Below are 27,366 nucleotides of genomic sequence, written 5' to 3' on the forward strand. Positions count from 1 at the left end.
AGATTGTATGGCCTTTGGCATATTTTAATTTGACATAATTGGTACATGGACCAGCCTCTCGCCCATTGAACGCTGGAGATAGGCACCAGCACCCCCCGCGACCCCATGAGGGATAAAGCGGTTTGGAAAGTGGATGGATGGATGGTACATGGACCAACCTACCTCCTCAGACATACTCTGCATCTTGCTGTCACTTGTAAACTGTCCAATCCCACGCTGGAAAATTTCTGAAACTGCTTTTTCAGATCACTTTGTAACATAGATGAAAATAACATAAGCCAATTTGAATGTATTGAATAAATAACTAATTAAAATTAAAGTTATTAATATACAATGAATAACAGTAAAATATAATTAAATAGTATATTTTGATCGTAAATACAACAGTTGTCTTTGAAATATGTACTGCACATTCAAATAAGAGCAATGACAAGAGCCAATCAGAATACAGATAGGTCTTTTGTTGTGTAAAAAGAAAAAAAATACAAAACAAGAAAGACTGAGAAAAACATGTATGTGAAATACAACTTATCAAACTAGTGAGCCAAGAAAGAAATTGAAAAGAACTGATACATACATTTTAAAGCCACTAAGTAATTTGCTAAGTAACTTTTGAGTGGCATAGATGATTATAGTCAAATCCAGGCCTATAGTCTTCAAAAAAAATAAAAAAAAAAGTACAAAGTGCACGCTTTATTCCCGGCAGACATTTTTGTTAATTTCTTTGAGGTGGACTATACGTCATGTATAGTCAAACGATTGTGGGTTTTGTTATAGCTCATTATCACTGGTAGGGGACATCACATGTTCCCCATTCTAAAGGAGTTATGATAGGAAGCACACAGGCTCCTTTTCCTATCTCCTTCCTTACTGACTGCACTATTCGGACAGCACTTATAATGGTAACCGCTGACGCACATCCGCTTTGGCTAAAGAGTCCTTACCCAAAAGACATATTCAGATGAAGCCAACATCTCTCTTTCCCCTCTTTTTCTTCTTGAGGTTTTTGGTGGGTTGGCAAACCAATATGTGTGGAACTAAATATCTTTTCTTTAAGGTTTTTCATTCCTGTACAATTAATACATTTTGCTTCCCCGGGAAATTAGAATTTGAATGATTTACTTTCTGATTTGTTCTGTACTATATTTATATCATCCATCCATCCATCCATCCACCCTCATGGGTTTGCGGGGGTTGCTGGTGCCTATCTCCAGCATCCACTGGGCGAGAGGCGGGGCTATATTTATTTATTTAAATGTTTCCTTATTTTTTTTTTCAATCTTTCAACATACATCTATCTATCTCTGACATGCTAATCTCATGTTCTATTGTTTTACTTTTAAGTGTAGAAACACACTAAGGCCGATAAGTGCAAACAGTCTTTGTAATTTATGATTAAGCAGAAGGTGGTTTACTAGGCCCTGTTGTGGTTGTCTTCCCTATAGGAACCAAGCTTAGCCGTGGCCCACAGACCTTCATAAACCCACTTGGACTTTCAAACCTGTAGGCTCAATATTTTGGATAGTTTTTATGTTTTGACATGGGTAGCGTAGTGGTTCAGTGGTTGGCACTGAATCTCAACACTAAAGTGAACTGTGTGTGCGTGTGTGCGTGTGTGTGTGTGCGTGCGTGCGTGCGTGCGTGCGTGCGTGCGTGCGTGTGTGTGTGTGTGTGTGTGTGTTGGCCTCATGATGTATTGACAGTCTGACCAAGCTGTTCTTAAACTCTTGCCGACCCACATATCCCTGAGCAGAGTGTGTGTGCATGATGAATAAATGAATAGTTATGCTTCTTTTCTGATGACAGTGAAAGGTGAAAAGAAACTTAACTGTGTAATGAAAATAAATAAATCTGAATTTTTAATCACTTTTTTGTAAATTAAGACAATGTTTAAAATGTGCCATTTACCTGCAGATATAGTGTTCTTTAAAAACTATTTAGAAAAAAACAAAAAGACCAGAGGGAAATGAGCTGCAATCTCGTAGAGCACATAAGGAGGTCTCCTAAGTCTCAAACACACTGTTGCTAATAGGAAAGCTGATGCCAGAATACATTTAGGACCAGCAGATATTTCTCAGAGAAATGCTTTTTTCTAAATAAAACCGTTTGGACTCACCGTCTCTCCTGCTGAGCTTGGCGTAGAAGGCAGAATGACTGGCCGAGGACTGAGATGAGCTCTGAAACGATGAGTGTGGTAATGCTGATGCGAGAGGACCATTGCAATTATCTGGAAAACAAAACAAAAACACTGCATTTCAGAACCTGTTATTGTCAGATGTGAGCGGTTTGAAACTCGTTATATATGTAACTTGCCAAGATAGGATTTGCTCTGCAGAGAGTAATTATGGAAAATGTTCCAGGCATTGTTACACATTAGTTCAAAGTGTTGCAGTACCTGTCAGTGGAGGTGTTTAAATGCAGAAACCATAACTACTTTTTTCACTCCTCCATTCCCAGATGCCTGCGACAGTCTGTTAACCCCTCAGCCCCTTACAAAACGCAGCACAAACACTGCACCTTTTCTGTTTATTTGTCTGTGTTTTTAATCCAAGATTGTGAGATTACATCACATCCAACCAGCAACAGATTAGGAGTACTGTGATCTAAAACTGTCAGTTTATTGCGCTCTGATCCTTCTATCTTATAACAGCCTCCTCCAGTGTGTTTGAGCTGTATTAAGGCCTGGGTCTGAGATCATAATGAAAACTGACATCAGCCTGATTACAATTATCCCTCAGTTTTCTCAATCAGTCGTCTGGCTGAGTGAGGGGCAGTCCTTTGTTCAGATGGATTCTGGGCACATCTGGACATCCATCTGGCCGACAAGAGCTCAGCAGAAGTGACAGCGTGATCTGGTGCAGTCTTAGAATGTCCCGCTGAATTTCAGCTGACCTGACTTGACTCTCCTCACATCCTTTGCCAAGAAATTTTTCTAATCCTGATTTCAAGTGTGACTAAAGTGGATCATGTTTTTTTTTTTCCTGATCTCAAATTACACCTAAGCTGAAGTGCAATTGCACGTGTTCATGGGGAAAATGAAAGCAGTGGCACTGCATCTTAACAGACCACAGCATGCACCAGGGTTATTATTCAAGAACGGTTCTCTTAATCTGTCAGAAATCTCCTTGATCCACTGTTTGCTTCCCACACCCTCTTATTTATTTCTTCATTCTTTCAATCTGCACCAATCTTTTTAAGTTTCTCTTCTCTTTGAAGTGAGCTTTTTCTTCATTCAGATACTATACATATTCAGCCCTTGACAGAAACCATAGCAACAACTTTCTAATGTTCTGTCATGGGTTAAAATCGTTGTGTAAGTGTATTGAAAGTTAGCAGACTGTTGTTATCCCAGATTTGCTCCCAGGCGTGATACCCAGCGTGTGACACTCAGGATGACTTATAGACACAGGATGATTTGTCTGCAAAGCACTCCAAGGCCTATGGGATGACTCAAAATCCTCTGAAGCTGACTCCAGATCTGTGCACTGACCTTAGGGGCTTATTTTTTTTTCTTTTTGCCAAATGAAGACACACTTGCATCCGGGTGGACAGATATAATACATGCACAGTGGTGGCAGAGAGAGAACACTTCATCACTCTTGAAATCTAAACATATCGACTGCAGTCAAACGAGGGCTGGCTTTTCTGCTGAAGATGTAACCCTAACCCTAAAAAAGCCTACAAAAATGGAAGCCAGGAAGAGAACCAGACCAGAATACAACATTATATACCTATCCTGTGGAAGCAAAAATTTGGTGGAGTTTCACAGCAACAACAGACCACTGAGTAAATGATGGGTCTCCATGAAATGCATTGTAGATAAGATACAATAAGGTGCTTTATTTGTCATTATACATACAAGGTACATACAACAAAATTTCATAGATCAGTTGTATGGGAAACTGGAACGCTCGGAGGAAACCTACACAGACATGGGAAGAACACAGAAAGGTCCCTGCTGAGCCCCAAACTCAGGACCTTCTTGCTGCGAGGCAAAAGCGCTTACCACTTTGCCGATTGGTGTATGTGTTGTTCCAATTTTAACCATGTTTGTCATTGTTATACTTATTGTTCCATTAAAAGTCCCTTTTTTTCATAACTTTAGGTTGTACTGCTGCAATTGTCATAACATTTTTTAAGGTGATGCATGGGTTGAAATTCAATTACCCAAAATTGTTATGGCTTAATTTTTTTCTAATTTTTAACCAAATAGAGCAATATATGTCCCTTTACTTTTTTGTGTGATATTGTCTCCCATAAAATCTATTTCTATTGCAATTTGTTACCTTTAAAAAAATATTTCTTCTAGACTTTGGTTGGGAAATTCCTTCAAAATGTAATTTTATAGGTTTTCCTTGGATAAAAGTATTGTTTTCATATAATGTTTGCACAGGAGGAAAAAAACTGAATGTTCTCAGTTCTTTCTAAAAAAATATATAATAAAAAAACTACAGAAAAACCCTAATGTACAGTCATGGCCAAAAGTATTAAGAACGATTCAAATGTTAATATTTACAAAGTCTACTGCTTCAGTTTTTATAACGGCAATTTGCATATACTCCAGAATGTTATAAAGAGTGATCAGCGTAACAGCAATTAATTGCAAAGTCAGTATTTGCCTAGAAAATGAACTTTATCCCCCAAAATACATTTCAACGTCATTGCAGCCCTGCCTTAAAAGGAGCAGCTAACATGGTTTCAGTGATTGCTCCATTAACACAGGTGTGGGTGGTGATGAGGACAGGGCTGGAGATCAATCTGTCATGATTAAGTCAGAATGACACCACTGGACACTTTAAAAAGAGGCTGGCGCTTGGCATCATTGTCTCTCTTCTGTGAACCATGGTTATCTCTAAAGAAACACGTGCAGTCATCATTGCACTGCACAAAAATGGCCTAACAGGAAAGAGAATGGCAGCTAGAAAGATTGCACCTCAGTCAACAATCTATCGCATCATCAAGAACTTCAAGGAGAGAGGTTCCATTGTTGCCAAAAAGGCTCCAGGGCGCCCAAGAAAGACCACCAAGCGCCAGGACCGTCTCTTAAAAGTGTTTAAGCTGCGGGATCGGGCTACCACCAGTGCAGAGCTTGCTCAGGAATGGCAGCAGGCAGGTGTGAGTGCATCTGCACGCACTGTGAGGCGGAGACTCTTGGAGCAAGGCCTGGTCTGAAGGAGGGCAGCAAAGAAGCCACTTCTCTGCAGGAAAAACATCAGGGACAGACTGATATTCTGTAAAAGGTCCAGGGAGTGGACTGCTGAGGACTGGGCTAAAGTCATTTTCTCTGATCAATCCCCTTTCCCATTGTTTGGGACATCTGGAAAACAGCTTGTTCGGAGAAGACGAGGTGAGCACTACCACCAGTCTGGTCTCATGCCGACTGTAAAGCATCCTGAAACCATTCCCATGTGTGGGGTTGCTTCTCAGCCAAGGGAGTCGGCTCTCTCACAGTCTTACCTAAAAACACAGCCATGAATAAAGAATGGTACCAGAATGTCCTCCGAGAGCAACTTCTCCCAACCGTCCCAGAGCAGTTTGGTGATGAACAATGCCTTTTCCAGCATGATGGATCACCTTGCCATAAAGCAATGCTGATATCTAACTGGCTCAGGGAACAAAACAGAGATTTTGGGTCCATGGCCTGGAAGCTCCCCTGATCTTAATCCCACTGAAAACTTGTGGTCAATCATCAAGAGACGGGTGGAAAAACGAAAACCTTGGAAGTGTGACAAAATGCAAGCATTGATTGTGCAAGAATGGACTGCTATCAGTCAGGATTTGGTTCAGAAGTTGATTGAGAGCATGCCAGGGAGAATTGCAGAGGTCCTGAAGAAGAGGGGTCAACACTGCAAATATTGACTTGCTGCATTAACTCATTAACTGTCATTAAAAGCTTTTATTACTCATAATATGATTGCAATTGTATTTATGTACGTATGTGATGACATCTGACATACACACATGAAAACCAGAGGGCAGCAGATCATATGAAGATATAATATTTGTGTCATTCTCAATACTTTTGGCCATGACTGTACAATAATTGTTAAAACTAATCTTTAGGGGGTAACATTTCAGAGAAATAATGAATGGTTGGTTAAGGTTAAGGTTCACTTTAAATTGAGTGAAGCAAGTAAAATAATGGGAATGGCTCCTCCTCTGTCTCCACAGGAACTTTTTGAGCAGTCCATCCTCAGACAGGCACATACGATTTTATCCAACTCCCTTATGCAAACATAACAGATATAAACAGTTGTTCATCCCATTGTCTATAAAACTTGTTAATGAGTGCATGGTGTGGAATGAGAAGATTAACAGGGGAAGGGCAAGGACACATAGGTAGCCACATCTATAGTCTCTTATGAGCTACAGCAGCAAACTGGGAGTCTCATGATTTGCAGAGAAGGAGCAAAGCGGCAACCAGACAATGGCAGGCGCATGCTGAAAATTATAATATTTAATGGAGGTAACTTTCTGAATACACAAAGGGAACCAAAACAGAGCACGAAGAAAGGAGCACAGAAACAGGACGACGTACTGAAAAAAATGGTCTGAAAAAATGGTCAACACAGGTGAGTCAGGTCAACTAATTAACTCAAACATTCAAGGATCCTGACAGGGAAGGCAGTGGTGTTTGAAATTATTCTATTTTAAAGGTTGAGTTTAATATGGTCGTTTTAATTGAACTGTGATTCATGAACTGTTACTATTGTATATTTATTTATTATTTTACTGAGACTCCTTTAATTAGTGATTGAATATGTAGTACAATGCATCTGATCTTGTATCCAAGGCACATTTCTCCCAAGAGGGACAAATAACGATACTTTGACTTTTGACTTTATTAATCCCCAAGGGGGAAATTGAGTGGCCTTTGACATGTCAAAAACATATATACAGGCAAAAAACACTCACACTGGTCTCTGCTATAGACTGCAAAAAAATGCCACATCATGCTGTTACTGTATGGTGAGAACTGAAGTTTATGATGGCAGTAATTAAATTAATTGGAATAAATGTGTCGACAGTGTCGACAAGTATTACATTTATGGGAGTCTGTACAAGCATTTTTGTGTCCAAGGGACTGAATTGGATAATTAGATGAAGGAACCCCCAAAGAGATAACAGAGTTGAAAATACCTTATTAGACACAATCTATACAAATATATTACCAATATAAAACCTTTAAAACACTAGTGTGTGATTAAAAAATGTCTTTGTTTGCCATTGCAACTGTGCTTAGTCACCCATTTGCAACTCTCTGCATCCAACCCCACCCCCTAGCACCCCCCACTGGTCCCTTGTTTCACCCCCTTGGGACTATAGCCCCTACATGGTTTCCTCAGTGTATTCTACACAAATTACCTCAAACAAAAATTTTATTTAATTTAAAAAGTGAAATTATTTGGAATATGTATATTACACCCATGATTCAATTCAGTTCAATTCAATAAAAAAGCCTTATCAATTCCAAAGGGAAATTAAATGCTGGCATAACTCATGTTACAGGAGTTTCTTCAACAGGTTGTTGTACATCAGAATAAGGATAAATTTTATTGCCAAGTTTGTGAGTACAAACAATGAATTTGACTGCAGATTCCAATGCTCACATCGGATGAAAAAAACAAAAAAACAGGCAGACAAGTAACAGCAACAATAACCTATGACAGAAAATACACTATTCATAAAAAAATAATTCCTTTATTGAAATTTAGGCGTGACAGTACCAAACACACGGACAGTTACACACAATAGGGCATTCCTCAAATGACGTCAAATTACTAAAATTGGACGCATGCGTCGCGTTCACCTTGTGGTTGTACAAGCAGAGCAGTAACGCTTAAATAGTTTACTTAAGTCAAATAATGAACAGATCTGTCCTGATTATCGCCTCAACAGACAATATTATGGCAACAACAAAACATCGCTGCTGCATTGGCATTTGCTGGAGTGACTAGCAATATGGTGATCATGATCATATGAAGGGAGTTTTTTTCCATTGATTTTCTAAAACCCTGAAGGATTGCAGAGAAATGTTAGTGTTGGATCCAAGCTTGTAACCGAGAGGACTTTACTGTGGAATCTGACCATTGTGCAGCATCTGGGCAGGTAGGATACGTTTATTTGGCTTTTTCTCAGTGGCTTTAAAACTTCATACAATACATGAGGATTGTTCATGTGAGCTTCAGTGTTGCATTTAGTCCGCTTATAATCAGCGACTTTGTGCTTGTTTTTCTCTGAAGTCACTTGTAACTTTTGTGAATCAGCAGGCGCTCTTTTGGGCTTAATTTTTTTCAGACCAGACCCCTTTTTCTGGGTTGCCCCCCACGCAGCAAAAGCACAGGGCTCAACATTCCCCACGACACCTATTTTACTTGCCGTAAAAGTCCCGGTGTATATAAATACCAGCTAAATACATGCATTTGTGATTATTAGAAATGGCGTGTGGTGGGTTTCTTGCTGGTCCTCTGCTTCTTTTCATGGATCAAGTCAATATTTCTCTAACAATGATCTTGTTTGTGTCTCTCTGTGGAGGGGTGTGTGTGAAGGTGAGACGGGATGTGAATGTCTGATTACAGCAAGATTGACTGTTTTTAAGTCTATTTTCTGAAATGAGCTCTATAATAAATTAAAACATAGGCCTGTAATAATATATTTTTTCTTTGTATTAGCTCTAATTCTTTTCAACGAGTTTCTTCCTGGAGTTTGATCCATTGTGATTGAGGAGAGGACAGCGTCTCCTACCTTTCTACTAATACTGCTTTCTTTCTGCTCATTTTGAGCACTCTACATTTCAAACAATGTTTCTGCTGTTCTATGTGGGGTTTCTCAATGGAAACAGGTTGAAATGAAGCTCCTGGACATCATCATCTTCAAAAATGATTAATATTGCGGTTGTTGCCAATGTTATTTGCACTCTGCTTGTCTGATCAGCTGGGTAACTGGCTGTCCGTCCGTCTGTCTTCTTCCGCTTATCCGGGGTCAGGTCGCGGGGGTAGCAGCTTCAGTAGGGAGGCCCAGACGTCCCTCTCCCCGGCCACTTGGGCAAGCTCCTCAGGAGGAATCCCAAGGCGCTCCCAGCAGAGAGACATAGTCCCTCCAGCGTGTCCTGGGTCTTCCCCTGGGCCTCCTCCCGGTGGGACGTGCCCGGAACACCTCACCAGGGAGGCGTCCAGGAGGCATCCTGACCAGATGCCCGAGCCACCTCAACTGGCTCCTCTGGACGTGGAGGTGCAGCAGCTCTACTCTGAGTCCTCCCCGGATGACTGAGCTCCTCACCCTATCTCTAAGGGAGAGCCCAGACACACTACGGAGAAAACTCATTTCAGCCGCTTGTATCCGGGATCTCGTTCTTTCGGTGACGACCCAAAGCTCGTGACCATAGATGAGGGTAGGAACGTAGTTACCGGTCGGTAACTGGCTGCCTCGGGAAAAATGTGAACGGAAAAGATATTCCGGCGACACCCTCCTGAGGCAGCGGCTGGCATTCAGCTCCGACTAACTTGTGGACATTTTCAAAAAACATGCCGGCAAACTCGCTACAAACCACTCATCTACCCAGCTGATCAGTACATGACTGCCAGCGCCTGCAGGAGCTACGGTCATTTAGTGTTTTTGGACTTGTAACCACTACTATGCTCGATTGTTTACGCAGCATCGGAGTACTCCAGGAGCAAGTCTCAGAGGCCTGCGATGCAGCGGACTCGTCAAGCAGCTCACGCCGGAGGAGGGCCAGGTGGAAGCGGTGCAGCTGCCCGAAGAAACGCGGCTGTCGCGGAGGTTTAGCCGCTAAGCTGAAGGCAAACCCTTATAGATCACCGCTTTCATTCATCCTGCTCTCCAACGTCCGCTCACTGGATAACAAAATAGACCATTTACAACTCGAGCTCTCCGCAAAGAGGGAGTTTAGAGACTGCTGCGCTCTTATCCTGACAGAGACACGGCTTACATCAACAATCCCGGACAACGCCGTTAGCCTGGAGGGGCTAGCTACTTTCCGCGCAGACAGAAATAAACAACTCAGCGGTAAGACCCACATCCAGCTTATGGTTCAGATTAACACATAGGTTCTTATAAAAGTCCACCATCTCCACATCAGTTCCCTGGATGTGTGTCAGGGAGTTCACCTGTGTCAGAGAGATGGGTCTGCACCTCCGAAAGTCCACCACCAGCTCTTTTGTTCGCGCTGCATTTAGCATGAGCTGGTTCTGCTAGCACCAGTCTACAAAGCTCTGGATCCACTGTCTGTACTAATACTCGTGCTCCTCTGGATGAGACCAATTATGGTAGAGTCATCAGAGAACTTCTGCAGGTGACAGCCTGGTGAGTTAATAGAGAAGTCTGCAGTGTAGAAGGTGAACAAAAATGGTGCCAGCAAAGTGGTGCTTCCGTGCTGCAGATCAGCTTGTCAGGGGGTGTATGACAGTTGAGAGCTGAAAGATGTGCAGTTTGGGGTGGAAGGACAGTTAGGTGAGAATGTCTGCAGCATATTAAGATAAGTTGGGGAGGCTGGCTGGTCAAACCTCAAGAAGTGCTGGTTCAACTCATTCACCCGTCTCAAGTCACCTACAGCCTGGGCGTTCTGCCTGTGACCTGAGAAGGTTTTTAGGCTTCTCCAGACATCACTGATATTGTTGTCCTGCAGCTGCCACTTAATTTTCCCCCTGTAGCTGTTTGTTCCTTCTCTGATTTTACTCCTTAGTATTTTATGCAGATCTCTCTACTTTATCTCCTGACCTGAAAGCCCATTTCTTTTCCTTCAGTGAAGATTTTATTTCGGTTTATCCAGGGCTTGCTGTTGGAGAACCTCACCATCACAAGAGGAACAGTGGAGTCCACACAGAAGTTCATATAGTCTGCGATACATTCTGTTATTTGATCAATGTCTTCCCTATGATATTGATCACACAGCTCATCCCACATAGTAGAGCTGAAACAGTCTCTCAGGGCTTCTTCTGTCTCCTCTTACCATCTCCTCACTGTGTGTGTTACCACTGGCTCTCTGGTCTATATCTCCTTATCCATGTATGTGGTTTTCTCCCCGCCCATCTGCCTCCGGTTCCTCCTTCATATTTCCTTAGGTATCTCTGGCTGAGTTTCAGGTATTCTGGATGGGTTGTTAGCCAGGGCTAGCAGCTGATCCCTAGAGTAAACAATGGGCTCAAGCTGACGTCTGCTGTCTCTGAGAGTAAATCCTGTGTAAAGAAGTATCAGCAGCAAAATAGTCCATAAAGTGGTTGCATCCATAGTTGAAAGAAGTGAAAAAGAAAAACGGGAACCTATGCACACAACTAGAATAACAGAACAGATAAAAGTATAGAAAAATATAATAAAAACATAGAAACAATACGGAGCCACTTACACGAGCAACCAGCCCATGCGGCACTCGGGGGAAAATATAGGAGCTTTATTCCTCAGCAGAATAGCTGGCTACCCTGACTGTAAAATCTTCACCAAAGAGACCAACTGGGGGTATATGCTGATGGCTCAGATAGGATTCCTCATCACCTGACTTCTAGAGACAAACAAGTGAAAAGAAGAGGCAAAGGGAGTAGCAACATCTTTTGTCTTAGTTAAGAACAAACACGCAGAAGGTGGAAGGTGGTGTCTTATCTTCCACATGAGGTGGAAGATAAATCATTTTGGCTGTGGGCAGGAGAGATGGATGCCAAGCTTGTTCCTGTAATTGAATCTGTTGAAAAATGTGTTCAGCTCATCAGCTCCGTCCAGACATCCATCTGTCCGAACATCCTCCTGCTTGAAGCCTGTGATCGTGTTATGCAATCACGATATGACGTACTGCAACTCTCCGCATGCAACACAGCTTGGACGACAACCCACGTCACTGCTCTGCCTCAGTTGATGATCAAAGCCACGACCACCCACGGCTTGGCGGCTTGGATTTCACCCTGAGACTACAACCCAGGAGCGCAACCGTACTCCTGCTTTCTTTTGTGCAGCTGAACATCTACATGTTGTTGGGTGGATGGGCATGTGATGGAATTCTTGGCATGACCAAGTTTTCCACATCACCTTTTCCTCTGTGTTGTGTACCAGGGAAGTCTAGATTCTTAAATTTAACGTTAATTCAACCCCTGAGAGAGTATACTGGGAAATTCTGCATCTCTCAGTGCATTGATGAATCGCCGGCGTTTTCTTTTGGCCAAACAAAACTGCCAAGCCACTCAAGAAGTTACAGCTGCCCCCACTGAAACGAGATCCTTGCCACAGCTCCAAGTCATCAACAGGTGAACCGGGATGCCGAAGCAGCTTTCAGCTAGAGATCAGCGTGCTCTGCCACCTCAGCACCGCTACCCAACATCAATTTTCTTCTCCCCGCCAATCCGGATCAAACCCAAAGACGCTGAGCGGGACAGCACCGATCTTCCTTTTTGGAAGCGACTAAAGTGAAAGAGATGTATTTTCTTCTTATACACCTATAAGGTGATATTTTGTGCTTGGGCAGAACATATTAGGAATATATGCTTAAGTACTCCAAAAGGGTTTTTTGTTTGAACTTGCTGAATATTTCCAGTGCGTGTGATTTAATCTATGTTATAATCTGTTATTCGTGCTGCGTTTGTTTGTTTGTTTTGTTGTTGTTTTTTTAGAAATGAGCCGCACTGATCAGCTGAGAGCTATTTTCCCTCCTATTTTGGTGTAGCTATCCTTTGATTTTGAATGAAATATTACAAATTATAATTGTCAATTATAATTATTAATAATATTCATAAACAGGTGAAATTGCACAACACCTGACAACACATCTCTGATATTGTTCTGCTGGAGCTTGCTCTCCAGGTTCTTCTTGTATGCCTCCTTACTGTTGCTCATCTTGACTTTAAATTTCGTCTGTACACTCAATGGTGATCCAGGGTTTGTATAAACTGCTGTGGGGATAACACATCCTCAGTGAGATGCTTCCTCAATAACAGTCAGTCACACACAGTCATGGCAATGATATCCCCTTCACGTGGCTGTCACAGTACATCCCAGGCTGTTACCTAGACACAACCCTGAAGGGCTTCTTAATCTTCCTGTGACCATCTTCTCACAGTTCTCTTTATTGCAGGTTGCCTCTAAAAAAGTCGCTTATACTCTAAGCAGAGAAAAAACGATTGTGATCTGATTTGCCAAGAGGTGGTCTTTCTTTAGAGATGAGTCCTTGACATTTGCATAAGACAATCCAGAGTTTGGTTTCCCCTGCAGAGCAGGTGACAAGCTGTTGAAAAGTTGGAAGTGTAGATGAGAAGGAGGCATGATTAAATCAGATATTGCTCTGGATAAATAATATGGATGACAACTCACTACTCTGGGCTGCAGAGACGAAACTTCATTGCAACATGCCCTGAATGACACCATCTCTTGTTCACAAACACAGCCAATCCACCTCCACCACATTTGCTCTTGCCGCTCTTCTTTAAATCTATGTCTGCTTGTATAGTCAGACAGAAAGAGGAAGAGAGACACTGGAGTCATTGATACGATCCTGCAGCAATGTTTCGGAGAAACACATAATACCGCATTCCCAATATTCTGGCTGATCTGCAAGGAATGCCATTTTTTGTAATGCTAACAGTGCCCAGCCTTTTGGAGTGCAATACTGATTTCAGAGGACCAGAGTTTCAATGTATAAAAGTCCAAACTTTACACCAACGGGTCCACTGGCTTTGAAAAAGTGGGTCAAAAAGTTATTTGCTACTGCTGCGGCTTCTGCCTCAGCTACATCTAGCTGCACCTCTCTGCCTCTGTAGAGAAAGAAGACGCAGTCAATAACAGGCCAGTAGTGGAGGACAGATCTCAGCAGAAAGCACTTTTAGAGATCCTTGCCTTGAGTCTTGGGAGGATGGTTCAAAAGAGTTCTTTCTACCCCAAGTGAGGCAGAGCCTGTTCCAATGTCCTTCACAGTTGAATGTGATAGCACATATAGGGAGACACTCAATGTCTCCCAGTATCTAATATATTCCGAGAAATTGACACAGAAGGAAGGGAGATTAAATGACTGACTGATAGTGTTAGGAATTATGAGGTCACAGAGGCTGGAGCTACAGAAAAGCAGTTAAAAGTAAAACAGCAGATAACCCTCGGATGGCATGCATAAACAAATGGAGAGAATGGACACGTGGAGCCAGGCTGGAGCCAAGCTCACAATGCCATGTATCCCAAAGTCCACATGGGAGGAACCAAATCTGTGTAAGCTGACGTAACAGAAAGTTGCATTGTATTATGTATGAGAATCCAGTACAGAGCTCTAAACATCCCTGTGCCTTTCTAGATTAAATATGCAGAAGTATAGCATATTTGTTATTACTACAGAAGTCACTGAAGTCTACAATTAGAGAACACCACATTTTTCAGGAAAAAGAAGCACGGGTAACCACAATTTATCAATAAATAAGTCCAGATTTTGAAAGCTCTCAATTAATTTACTGAGCTAATAGCCAGCACTGCGCATTACATTACACCTTCTCATAATACGGGCCACTGAACAGAAACAATGCCTTGAAATTATTACATGTCAGTATTTTTGTGTTATTTTATCAACACAAAGCAGGATATGAGTCTGAGCTGCAATGGCCAAAGAAATGTGATTTTAGTCAGCAAATTCCAGAAAGTACATTATTCCACAGAAATCAGGTTTGGGTCATTCTTTTATTTGACTTCAAAGCAAATACACAGCACAAAATGAATTGTGCTCCATTGTGTGTGTGTGTGTGTGTGTGTGTGTGTGTGTGTGTGTGTGTGTGTGTGTGTGTGTGTGTGTGTGTGTGTGTGTGTGTGCATATCTAAGTGCATTGGTATGGGTATGTCTGTGGGTATGTCCTTGGTTAGCTGCCATGATAACAGAGCTCAACTGCACAGAGGAATAAGCTTTGAAACATCAAGCTCAGCTACACAAGCAATCCTTGATAATAGGATCAATTCCTGCTCCCTGCTGGATTTTTCTCTGCATTTGTTGATAATAAAAAACATGAAACATCTCAAACATTATCTTTAATGTTCAGGGATCTGTGTAATCCCTGAACCGTTTGTTGCTTTAATTTCAGGAATGAAACAAGGTTCTTGTCATTCTTTCCCAAATCAATGTAAGCAATTATGTTTATATTCAGACAGAATTTGGGCTCCTCTTTGTCCTCTTCTTTATCATTTAATCAATATCAGAGCCATGTGGAATGAAAATCTGCAATTAACTTTGTACAAATTATCTTCAAGGACATTTGGCACTAAGGAAAGTATTGTGGCTACAGGTTTCACTTTAGGTTGGAAAAAATACGAAGCGTCCTGTATCCTTTCGGCTAGATTTAAAGCTTTTCCCAACACACAAAAATGATGCTGCTGTATACAAAAGCTAACAAATGTGTCACAACAAAGTTATGTTTTTTGCGTATAGGTAGATATTTTAGGCACTATAGTCAAAAAGACTCTCATACATCTGAAAGTCTTGAAGCCAGAGATTCTGCTTGCATACTGAAAGAGTTGGAAATGCGAGGGAAAAAAAGCCAAAGGGATTTTCTAAAAAATAGAACATGTAATAGTTTAAGGCAAAAGACAGTCCTAAAAGAAGCAGCCCGCCAAGATCCTCTACACTGGAAGGATGAAACTCACGATTAAAGGTATTGCTGCCCAATTAGAGTTCAGCTCACAGTAGTAGCATTGAGGAAGGCCCAATAGGGGAAGGGTTTCCACAGACAGCAGCAGGGGCTGGTCACAAATTATCTTGCTAGCATAGATCACAGTTTCTAGTCATGCAAACAACAATTCTTCAGCTGGCAACAATTAACACTGTAACACCTTCCTAAATAGGCTTCCTGTTAATTTAACCAATGAGTGCATTTTCTCTTTTAAATGTGACCAAAATGCTGCATTCACTGTCATATTATAGGAAAGTTAACTTATAAATTCACTCAGGTTAGATACATATTCTTCCTTACATTGACATGAGTGTTTGTGATGTGCGGTTATATACACCTCATAGAGCCAGGAGTTTTGTTGTTTTTTTACAGCAACTAATTTCAGACTAATATTTTACACATGTACTAATCATTAACCTAAAAGTGAAAAAAAGGATACAGAAAGTAGTAGGGTTGTGAAAAAATATATTTGCACCCCTACTTATGATTTAGCTTTTTTGTCAAACTTGAAATGGTTCAGATCATTAAACAAATCAGACTAAGGTGGATTCAGTAAATACAAAATCAAGTTTTTAAATTAGGTTGTGAAATTATCGATCCAAACCAAACTGACGAAGTAATTGCTTCCAACCCAAAAGCTGGCTGTGCCAGCCAATGATAGAAGCATTTTAAACATCATCATCATCATCATAATCAACTTTATTTATGAAGTGTTTAAACTCCATCTCCAACAATGAAATAAAACTAAGCTGATAAATATGAACTGGGGCAACAGTGACGCAGGAACTAAGGAGTTTGCCCTGTAGCCGGTGGGTTGCCGGTACAACTCCTTCCCCAACCGTCAGTCATTGTATCATGGTGTATGGCAGCCTCGCTTTTGTCAGTCTTCCCCAGGGCAGCCACAAATGTAGCTCACCGCCGTCAGCATTTGAATGTATGCGTGAATAACTGAATGTAGTGTGAAGCGCTTTCAAGTCCTCCGGACTTAATAAAGTGCCATACAAGTACAGGCCATTTACAATTTAAAGGTAGAGTCGACGATATTTCCAGACATTTCCCCAAGTCCCTTTTTGAATCAATGCGCATGCACAGTCTTGCCTGCTTTTGCGTTCCTCAGGGGGATCATATGAAACAAATCTCCAAAATCCACCCTGGTCTTATTTCTTTCCACTGAGAAAGAGAAGCTCTGTCATGTACAGTCGGGCAAGATTGTTAAAAGGCCTGAAAAATTAACAAAATTACTTTAAAATTAGCTCTAAAATACACTGAGCACCAATGAAGACCTGAGACACCACACATCACAATAAAAAAAATCCTAGATATCATTGTCATGATTTGGAGATCTCTAGTTATGGTTTTGATTTGGGCTGGTGAAGATTCTCAGTGATCCAGATCATGGTCATTCCAAAAAAGTAAAAAACAAAGCAGCTGGACTTGTTTTTCGTCTTCAACTATGAAAAACAAGTCTAGTTGCTTTGTTTTTTACTTTTTTTGTTTTGATTTGGATTTTTGTTTTTCTTCTCAATTATATTCTATAGGTCTTGCCATACATAATTAGTTTTGCCATCAAGGTTTTACCATAAGGTTCACTTCTTCATGTTTTAGATTTCTTAGACTTTTTTTTCTTATTACTGCATTTCTTTATTTTTTACCTTCTAGTTAATTCTTACTTTAATTTGTACTCGGAGTCTTGTGTTTATGTTGTCAGATTATGTCCTGGTATTTCTATTCAGCTGCCTTCATGTGTATTTCAGTTTGCACCCTGTACCATAACTCCAGCCAATTTACCTCATTAAATTCACCTGCTGCTGTAAGATTCAAGTTCCATCACCTGGGACTCTGCATATTTATTCCTGCCTCCCACAGATACTCAGGGCCAGATCATCAGAAATCATCAGAAAGTGATTGTGCTAGTAAGCCTTCTAGCATTCCTTGCTGCCTGCCTACTGTCCATGGTAGATGTTTCCATCACTTTCTACAGTATGAATTTTTGCATTTTAATAATTTCATATTTACTTTGTTCTTTTATATCAGAGCCTCCACGGGACCCACTAGAACATGAGGACAAGTAAAAGTGAAATACAAGAATATTCTACAAAATGGTAGTCTTTAATTATTATACTTTATTTTAAAAAGGCACTAGTTATGTCAAGAGATCCAAATTTCAGTGTCATTCCTTAGACACTGGAAGTAAAGGACGCATGCAAACTGGGAATTTTAACAAAAAAAAGTTCTTTCTTTTCCAAGTCATCCACAGTTTACACGGTGAAACTGTATTGCTCCGTGGCTAGATAATCCATCCATAGTTTTTTCTAATACAATATACAGCTCGACAGGAAGCAAGCCTTTCAAAGTAAAACTAAACTTCACAATAAAATGGCCTGAACAAATCTTACTGAATATGATAAAAATAAAACGCAAACCATCATACAAATAACTTAAATATTTTCTGTTTATGACTCTAACACCACTTTTTTCTCTTTAAAAGCCACTGTTAAATTATGTGTTTGTCTGTTTATAACAGCCACTAAGAAAATCTCTCTACAATTACACTGTCGCGCTGCACTAAAGGATCCTGTCTATTGCGCAATACGCGATTAATTCGAAAAAATCTGCAAATTATTCTTGCACCTTCCGCAACAGGTTGCTGTCGTAAAAATGGACATGGCTTTGACAGACTTCCCCATCTCCTCTGCTTATACAGCTGTGATCTAATCCTGTTTACATGAAATAAGCCTGCTCTGGAGCAGGCTCAAGCTGGCGCACATGTTGCTATGACAGCAAGTCCAAGATGAGTTTCGAAGAACCAAACGATCCAGATCATGGCAAATCGTCAACAATCAAATCCAGCTGAGTTAGCGACGTACGAAGAACGGGCCCCTGTTCTCTGATTCTGGACATGACCTTGGACTGCTCTGACCATGATTCTAGCCTAGCCCTTTAGTTCTTGTCTGCCTTCTCCTGCCTGCTATCTCCGGCTGTGAGGAGCCTGCTCCAATCTGGACATTCCTACACATCTGATTTTGTTTAACTGTTTTATTTTTTAAAATAAACCTTTAAAGCGAAACAGTTCATAACAATAACAGCTTTGCTCGTGCAGTGTGTGGGATCCAGTCAGACAGCAAGCACAACACACCACACAAAAACGGATTTCACTCAGGAACAACACAGTTAGTTTGTGAACTAACATTAACAGGGAAAATACATTAAAAAGGTGCTGGTTAAAGGAGTGGAGACAGCACAAACAGCAGTATTATCAAGTCTGAGGACCCCAAAGTGCTTTACACTACAGTCACCCATTCACTCTATGACGGTGGTGAACTATGTTAGTAGCCACAGCTGCCATGGGGCTGACTGACAGAGGCAAGGCTGCCACACATCGGCGCCACCGCCAGGAGACAATTCAGGTGAACTGTCTTGCCCAAGCACACAACAACTGAGCTGGTCGAAGCGGGGAATAGAACCAGCAACCTGCCAATTGCAGGACAAACTCCTTAACAATCCTTATGTACACTACAAAAAAGAGCAATAAGAATAATATGCAAAGTAGGATTTAGAGAGCACACCAATCGATTATTTTTAAAGCTATATACATTAAAATTCACAGACCTGGTAAAATTTAAGACAGCACAAGTAATGTATAAAGTAAAAAACAAACTCGTGGCTAAAAATATAAATGAATTGTTTCAAGAACGAGATAAAAAATATAACTTTAGAGGAGATGCAGTATTCAGAACGAAGACGGTACGTACAACGATGAAAAGAATGACTATATCAAGTAGTGGAGTGAAGTTATGGAATAGTTTACAGCCGTGTTTAAAGCAGAGTGTGAACATAAATTTGTTTAAGAGAAGGTACAAAAAATTACTTTTGGATAAATATGTAGACGAGGAAGGATAAAAAACAGGTAGATTAATATGGAAGAGTGAATGTAACTAGTTAAATGAGCAATTTAGGTCACTTGAATCACTAGGGATGGGAAACTTAAAAGTTTATACTTCGTCCCATTCCTTTTCGAACAATTTATTATGGTTTATGTATTCATTGTGTTGTGTTGTATTTACACATTTTATATTGTTTTGTTGTTCGAATAAACTGAACTGAACTGAACTCCTGCGTCACTGTCGCCCGTGTTGTGCGTTATTTTCTTTGGGTTTCCCTCGCCTCGCTTTCTGATTGGCTACATGTCACATTCAACTGAATGCTTGTTTGTGGTTGGCAAACACTACACAAGCTAGGATATTGGGGTAAGACTCTTTGAAAAAGTTTCACCATTATCTCTTCTATCCAGTGATTATTCCCAAAATTCTTGGAGATCATCAAGAGGTTTTTGGGACATGTGAGAAATCAAGGCATATTGGGTGGCATTTTAAGATCTTTTAGCCCATTTTATAATGCCAAACATATTTTATTTGAGTTCTTTCTTTATTCTGTAGATCAGCAATCAACCAGGCTATTTTCTATAAATGTGCTTAATCAAAGTTAATCAAAATACCATTCAGCTGTGTAGGCCAAGATTGTGTGCACAAAAGAGTTTTACTTCAGTTTCACACAGACATTTAGTATAAATATATATAAGATTTAGAGGAAATACAAAAAAGGATGAAAGGAACAGTATGCATCTGTACATGTATGTACAGATACATGTGGTACATTTTTAATAGTTAAAAAAAAGTTTATGCTAGTGCAAATATACTTATTTTGTTCAACAACTTAGGCTATAAGGAGACCTTTGCTTCCATTAGAGATGCAGCCCGGGGGAAGAAATTACCAACGTGGTGGCTAGCTTTTGTAAATAGCGCTCTGTTATTGAACGTTTGTTTAGCCAGATAAAAGACCTTTTGAGATCAAGACCTTTTTCACCTGGCCAAGAAAGGCAGCAACAGGTCATAGTGAACAAGACAATAACTAAACAACCATTAAATTATATAAACTAAGAAATTTGACAAATAAAATGCAGGAGTCATTGTTACAGTAACACTATAAAGTTTAAAACACTGTTTAGGTCACAGACAGTTTCACCGACTGGTACAGTCATTTGTGTACAGAGAAAAGAGGATATGTGATTTATGTGATGTAATGGGGGTTGCAGTTTCTCTAAATAAATTAATAATTTGTAAACTGCATCTTGTATTTACTCAGTTTGTCTTTATCTGATAAAAAAGTTTGATCATTTGAATCATTTAACTGCAATAAAAATCAAGAACAGAAAATATCTGTAAGGGACAAATTCTCTATAAGTTACGTCATATGTTTATTATTTCATCAAGCAACCACATCTTCAAGCATTTTTTTTACAAACTCTAATTGTAGGCCTACTGTTAAAACATGTTAAAAAAAACTGTGGATTAACAAGATGGAGATATTTTACAATAGATGTGTGGTTCCTGTCATGTGAAACAGCTCAAAAATACAATTCCCTCTGAATCAGACCATGCATAACTTAAACACTGTAATACGTGTCAACCAAGATGTTTTAAGGATGGGGGAAAACCTACATACAGTTTCTATAACACACTAGATCTTTAAACAGGGTGGAATTTTCATGCTTTTTCCTCCCAAACAACAATCAGCAACTTTATGATTTCATTTTGCTCCCACTATAGTTGATCGCTCAGCAGCTTGGTCAAGTTCAGGTGTCATAAACATGAATTTGTTTCTTCTGCAACTATTGTATTCAGTGGAATAACATTATAAAGTATATACATATATAATGTTCAGATCTCAGATATTCTTGTTTCTTTTAAAGTAACACTTAAGTTAATTTACACCTCACCATGCTCTATTACATGAAGTAGTCTTCGCATCCCTTTTTAGATAATTTGAACAATATTTTACTAGAAGATGAAAAAAAAGCAAAAATACAGTTTCAAAGAAAAAAGGTTAGACAATCACTTGTTTAAATGTGCTGCAGCTGATAGGCGCCCACAATGACTGTTTTGCTGCATGACAATTGTTGCCAAAGTGAAAACATGATGTTTATATTTGCAGTTGCCACAATGACTGTAGATCTCATTAATGTTATGTTTAGAAAAGCTGTAATTTGTGTCAAATAAAGTGAGAGTTCATTTTTGTGCAATCCAGATCAAATTACACACATGTGCCCTTGATATGCAAGTTCTTTTAAATCCCTCAGAAAAATGTACCCTACATGTCAGGCCAGAGTGGGACTCTTTTTCAGCCCTGGAGTTCATGCTTCAGACTGGCCCACTTAAGATAACGACCTCTTATTATTTAAAAAGATGCAGATTTATTTCATCCTATTGCCTTTCACTTGTGGGCTTTGTGTATATACTATCTTACCTTTAATGCTAAAAAAAATATAAGGGGTCACTGATATTGTTTGGATATATAAAGCAGTTGTTTTAGAACTAATGCTTGTTTGTTAACACCACCTTACCTGTTTATTCCATAGTAACAGGAGCAATCTCCTCATCACTACAGGCTCTGCTGCAGACACTAAATCACATTTTGAAATAGGGCTGGACCTTTATCATATTGTTTTACCATTATCTTGAAAAAAGTCCCTATTGTGATAAGAATTTGGACTTATCTTGACAATGATAAATTCCAACTAGTGGTTTCTGAAAACCCCAAAACTGCCAGTATTACAGGATTGTTATTTGTGCTATTCTCTCCACTGTTGGTTTAATCGGCACATCAATAAATATCAATTAATTCAAACATATAATTAAATGCAGTTAATGTGTGCAGTTTGGCAATAAAAAAATCATCACACTTCTTAATGTAACTAGAATACTGATGAAATATATTTTGAATTTTGTTTTAATATGTTACATTTTGTAATATTTTTAAGGAAAGTATTGGTGGTTGTTAGGCAATCGACATGTTACAGCAACACAGTTACCTGAAAAAGACTGCAAGAAGCTGTAAGTACTCTTTTATCATCACTTTTGTCGTTATCACACATTATCACAATATATTGTGATAAAAATTAAAGTCCATATTGCTCAACCCTATTTTGAAAATGGTCATAATTCTCAGCACAACTGAAATCACCCCTTGTTACATAGAAATCTGATAAACTCAAGTCAGCATCATGAATGTAGTCCTGCATCATCTAACATCTCATCACCCACTTTCTATTTATATTTTATGATTTAAAATAACAGAAAAAACAGATAGTTACATTAAAACCAAATAAAGTATTAGAAACTAAATCACATTCTAAAGAACATAAACAACATTTAGCTTATTAAAGAAACATGAAGTGAAATGTTATATTTTATATTGAGTGGAATTTATTTCCAAGAATATTCCTAGCCAACACACTCATTGGTCTTTCCTGCAAAATTTGACTAAAACACTGACATACATACATACTTGACGGGGGACACCTACTGGAATTAAATCTGAGACATAGCTATTATGACTTAGTTAAAAGTTTATATGTATTGGTCTTTTAGGAGTCTTGACAGAGTCTAGAGAGGCAGTCTGCTGGAAGAGGTTGGAGAAGTTAATCAACACAAAGACCACAGAGTCAATAATATCAAAGGGTACAGCGATAGCATCTGGTATCAGAGTGGCCTCAGACCTCTGTGTGGTATTGACAAAGCTTCATATGATACCCTTCTTGGACTAACAGGCTATGCAGCTTGGTGACCTCTGCTTAGCAGTAGTTCAAGTGGAGCAGAGGTATCAGTTCACAATTAGCTCTGAACGTCGGCGGAATTCAGGAAGCGCACATCAATACAAATGATTGAGAAACATGGGCCACTTTATTGTAGCACTTTATTTCTCTGAACCCAGAGACTAATCTAATGGGAGCTACCAGCATTTACAGGCAGCCTGTGGGGTGATTTATCAATGACTTTAATGATGATAAAAACATGAATTATTTAGCCTTCATTCAGGAAGCCGGTGATATAGGAAACAGGTTAATTTTCCTCCAGAATATTGAATCGCTGTGGAAGATTATTATTATTTTACAGCTAAGTGCAGACAAGGTGATACTGGGAGAATGACAAAGAGACCAAACTACAAAAATGACTGATTAAAGACATACATTTCCAAGCTTACTGTGATAATAATCAAAAGGAAAGTTAGGCCTAAGATTTAAAAGTAGCTATTTATTTTAGGAGCTGATGAAGCTCGAATTAATCTGATAATGTTTGTGGCCAATAATAATTACATGTGTCAGCGTGACGGTCTTAAGGTTTTGGTTTTCTTTTGTGTATATTTTGATCAGTTTATTGTTCTTTAGTTTTAAAATTTTCAGGGCTCTTTATCAGATATTTCCTGATTAGTGTATTCCCTTTGTGCTTAGTATACTAGTTGTTTGTTTTAGAATTACTCTTGTTTATCTTTTGCTGTAGATTACCCAGTTCACCTCTGGCTGTGTTGCACTTTAATGCTCACTACAATCACAGTTTTTGCAACATTTTGTGAACCACGGAGATCTGATACCCTATGGTGTGAAAAGGTCAAAATGAGTTTGAATGCTTCGACTGTTCATACTATGACTGCCCCACTGCATATTGACCCGGTTGACTTTGCTGATTAACCTCTAAATCAGTATTTCTCAACAGAAGGTGGTACCCTCCCATGGGACAACCCAGTCTCACTGAAAAACTTGTAATATCCACATTGGTCCAAAGGGGCAGATGTAGTATTGTCACTATTTAGCTCTTTAATGCATGTCAGGCTTACGATTTATTTGGCCTATTCACTTACATTGGCTTGCCCTGCGATAGACTGGCGATCTGTCCAAAACGTACCCCGCCTCTCACCCATTGACAGCTGGAGATAGGCACCAGCAGCTTTCACGACCCCATAAGGGAGAGGCGTGTTAGAATGTGGATGGATTTATAATGACTTGCAACCAGGTCAAGTGATTATCAAGTTTCCCCAGCTAAAAAAAAAAAAAAGAAAAAAAAGAAAACAAACATGGCTTGCCGTTTCCCATGGAAAAGTAAATATTCAAGTAAAACAACTGTTTTTTTATGAATTCTAATTACATTTCTAGCAAGAAGTATGGACATTATTTTCAAGAAATAGTAGCTCCTAAGATTATGGTAAGGCATATTATATCACTTCCTGTATTCTGTCTCTGTGTATAAATTGTGGTTTGGTAGTCCAGACTGTATTTTATCTTAATTCTCTGTTGCTGCACTTCACGTTTGGGAACTCCTCGTGTTTGACACGGTTTGCTTTTCTCGGCCTGGTAAGCGGTCACTAGCCTAGCCTAGCCCATCTTTAGCCGTACGATGGCTTCCTCTCTTATCCTTCCATCAGCTTCTCTCTCTGTCTAAGTCTCCCCCTCTCTGCTGCTCCCTGTGTCAGATGTTTAGTTATTCCTCTGGTTCCTTTAGTGATAATGGTACATGTAATAAATTTTAGTGTTTTTGTAGCTCTGGAGGCAAAGGTGTCAGAATTGGAGACCCCGCTCTGTGCTGTTGAAAAACCAACAGATAGCCCCCCCCCCCCTAACTAGTGCAGAGCCACAGAGATTAGCTTCACATAGCAGTCCCCCGGCAGTACCCGAGAAGCCAGGTAACCATGCCGGCTGGGTGACAACATGCAGGATGCATAGCTCTAGATTACAGCCCCAAGGTCACCACCAACCCATCTGTGTTTCTAACAGATTTTCCCCACTCTGCAACACACTCGCTGAGAAGTCAACTCTGGTAATTGGCAGCTCCATAGTCAGAAACATGGCATTAGAGACACCAGGAATGATAGTCAAATGCCTGCCAAGGGCCAGATTGGTGCAACATCAAATCCTACCTGAAACTACTGGTTAAGCACAAATACAGTAAGATTGTTATTCATGCTGTCGGTAATGACACCGAGTTAGGCCAATCGGAGGTCACTGAAGTTGGTGTTGCTTCGGTGTGTAAGTTTGCTAAAATAATGTCGGACTCCGTAATTTTCTCAGGTACCTTGACTGATCTGTCCAGTGATGACATGTTTAGCCGCATGTCATCATACAACTGCTGGTTGTCTAGGGGGTGTCCTGAAAACGATGTGGACTACATTGATGACTGCCGAACTTTATAGGGAAAACCTGTTCTGATCCGGAGAGATAGCATGCATCCCATTACCAGTATTTCCTCCCAACCCTGACCCATCTAATCATTTTTAATAATTTTTGAGTTTAATTTAACTGAGTTCTCCACCTCCGAAAGAAGGTTTCATTATAGTAAATCTTTATTAGATAATGCTGTATCAAACTTTTAAGAGTCTGTCCTCTTTTATTTTCCACAGTATCACATACATTCTAGACATGATTAATCTATCCTAAATGAATATGTACCACTGGCTTTTAAAGTAGCTGTTATTAAACCTTTACTTAAGAAACCCTCTCTTGATCAAGGTGACTTAATAAATTACACACCTATATCTAACCAAACGACAGTAGCTGCTAATCAAGTATGTGAACATTTACAAAGTAATGACCTGCCTGAGGAGTTTCAGTCATGCTTCAGAGCTCATCATAGCACTGAAGCAGCTCTGGTGAAGGTCACTAATGATATTCTCATGGCCTCAGATAATGGACTTGTGTCTGTACTTGTCCTGTTAGATCTCACTGCTACATTTGATACAGTTGATCACAATATTCTCCTACAAAGATTTGAGCATACTGTAGGGATTGAATCTCATCTGTCTGACAGATTTGGGCTGGATGATATAGAAAAAAAGCTTATCAATAAATAAAAATGCATATTGATCGATATCGATATTTATTGAAAATATTTAAAACCATATTTTATGTGCAGCTCTGCCTGGACATTTTATGATATTGCTAAATGATTTAATTGTAGTAAAGAACACAAACACAGAAATTCAATTAAATCTTTATTTAACCAACTTTTTTAACCATACCAGATTTTTTAAAAGAAAAATAACTTGAGACTTGAGTTATGTTATTAAATACTGACAAAGAATAAACTAAAGTGATCAGAAAAGTGACCAAAATAAATATAACAAATAAATTAATAGAATAGCCTATTTAGGTGGCAATAGTACACTAGTTACTCCTCAAGGTTCTATTTCTATATCGTCAATTGAGAGGCTGACACAGGGCTGAGGTCTGAGGTTGTGGCTTGGGAAGACACAGATTGCAGCTCATTTTGCACTGACTCCCTGCACTAGTTGCACAATTTAGGGAGCGCTGTTAGAGAAAAACTTGCGTCCCGAAACTTTATTTCGTGGATCAAGAGTGGCGAGTCGTTGTTTGAAGCCAGGTTTTTCAACTGCAGACAACAGCAGCATATCCATCACTATGAAGCACGTTACTGCATGCGCTATGTCCTTGAGCCGCTTGGAAGCTTTGTCATTTTATCACAAAGAAGGGATCCCAGTTTAGCTTGCTGTACCTGCTTTGTTTTGGAAGAAGTTCCAATAGATTCCTAAGAAGATGACGTTGAGCCGCGCAGGGCTGCACAGCACGCGCTGCTGCGGGAGTGAGCGGCTTACGTGATGAAACAAGTTGGTTGCGTTACCAGACTGTAATGGCAATTCAGACATGACAGGCTTGCATTAGTTTGGGACACAACGGACTGCATTTCCCATGATGCAATGTGGTCAAAATGACCACCAACTCCCACCATGCAACACGGCCCAAAAATGGCCGCCACCCTAACAACAGAGCGGAGATTTAACATTGCTAGGGAAAGGTATAAAACCCAGGAAAACACGGCAATCTCCCTTCTTCTTGGCATTTGTCAGACAGGGAGGTCATGCAGCTCCTCTGTGGATTGCCCCCCACGCC

General features: G+C 39.9%; 1 protein-coding gene across 2 annotated transcripts in view; it reads right to left on the minus strand.

Moving 5' to 3' along the window:
• The window catches only part of cntnap5a (contactin associated protein family member 5a), a 378,624-nt gene that overhangs the window by 294,129 nt on the left and 57,129 nt on the right, over positions 1-27,366 (minus strand). For both annotated transcript variants that reach the window (XR_004931318.1, XM_012878430.3), the window contains exon 2: positions 2,117-2,227. Coding sequence is in view for 1 of the 2 variants with exons in the window: in XM_012878430.3 (XP_012733884.3) it covers positions 2,117-2,227 (111 nt within the window). In the remaining variant the exon portion in view is untranslated. The remainder of the gene's footprint in view (positions 1-2,116; positions 2,228-27,366) is intronic.

This window comes from Fundulus heteroclitus, chromosome 7 (assembly GCF_011125445.2).
Source record: "Fundulus heteroclitus isolate FHET01 chromosome 7, MU-UCD_Fhet_4.1, whole genome shotgun sequence".
Lineage (NCBI taxonomy): Eukaryota > Metazoa > Chordata > Actinopteri > Cyprinodontiformes > Fundulidae > Fundulus > Fundulus heteroclitus.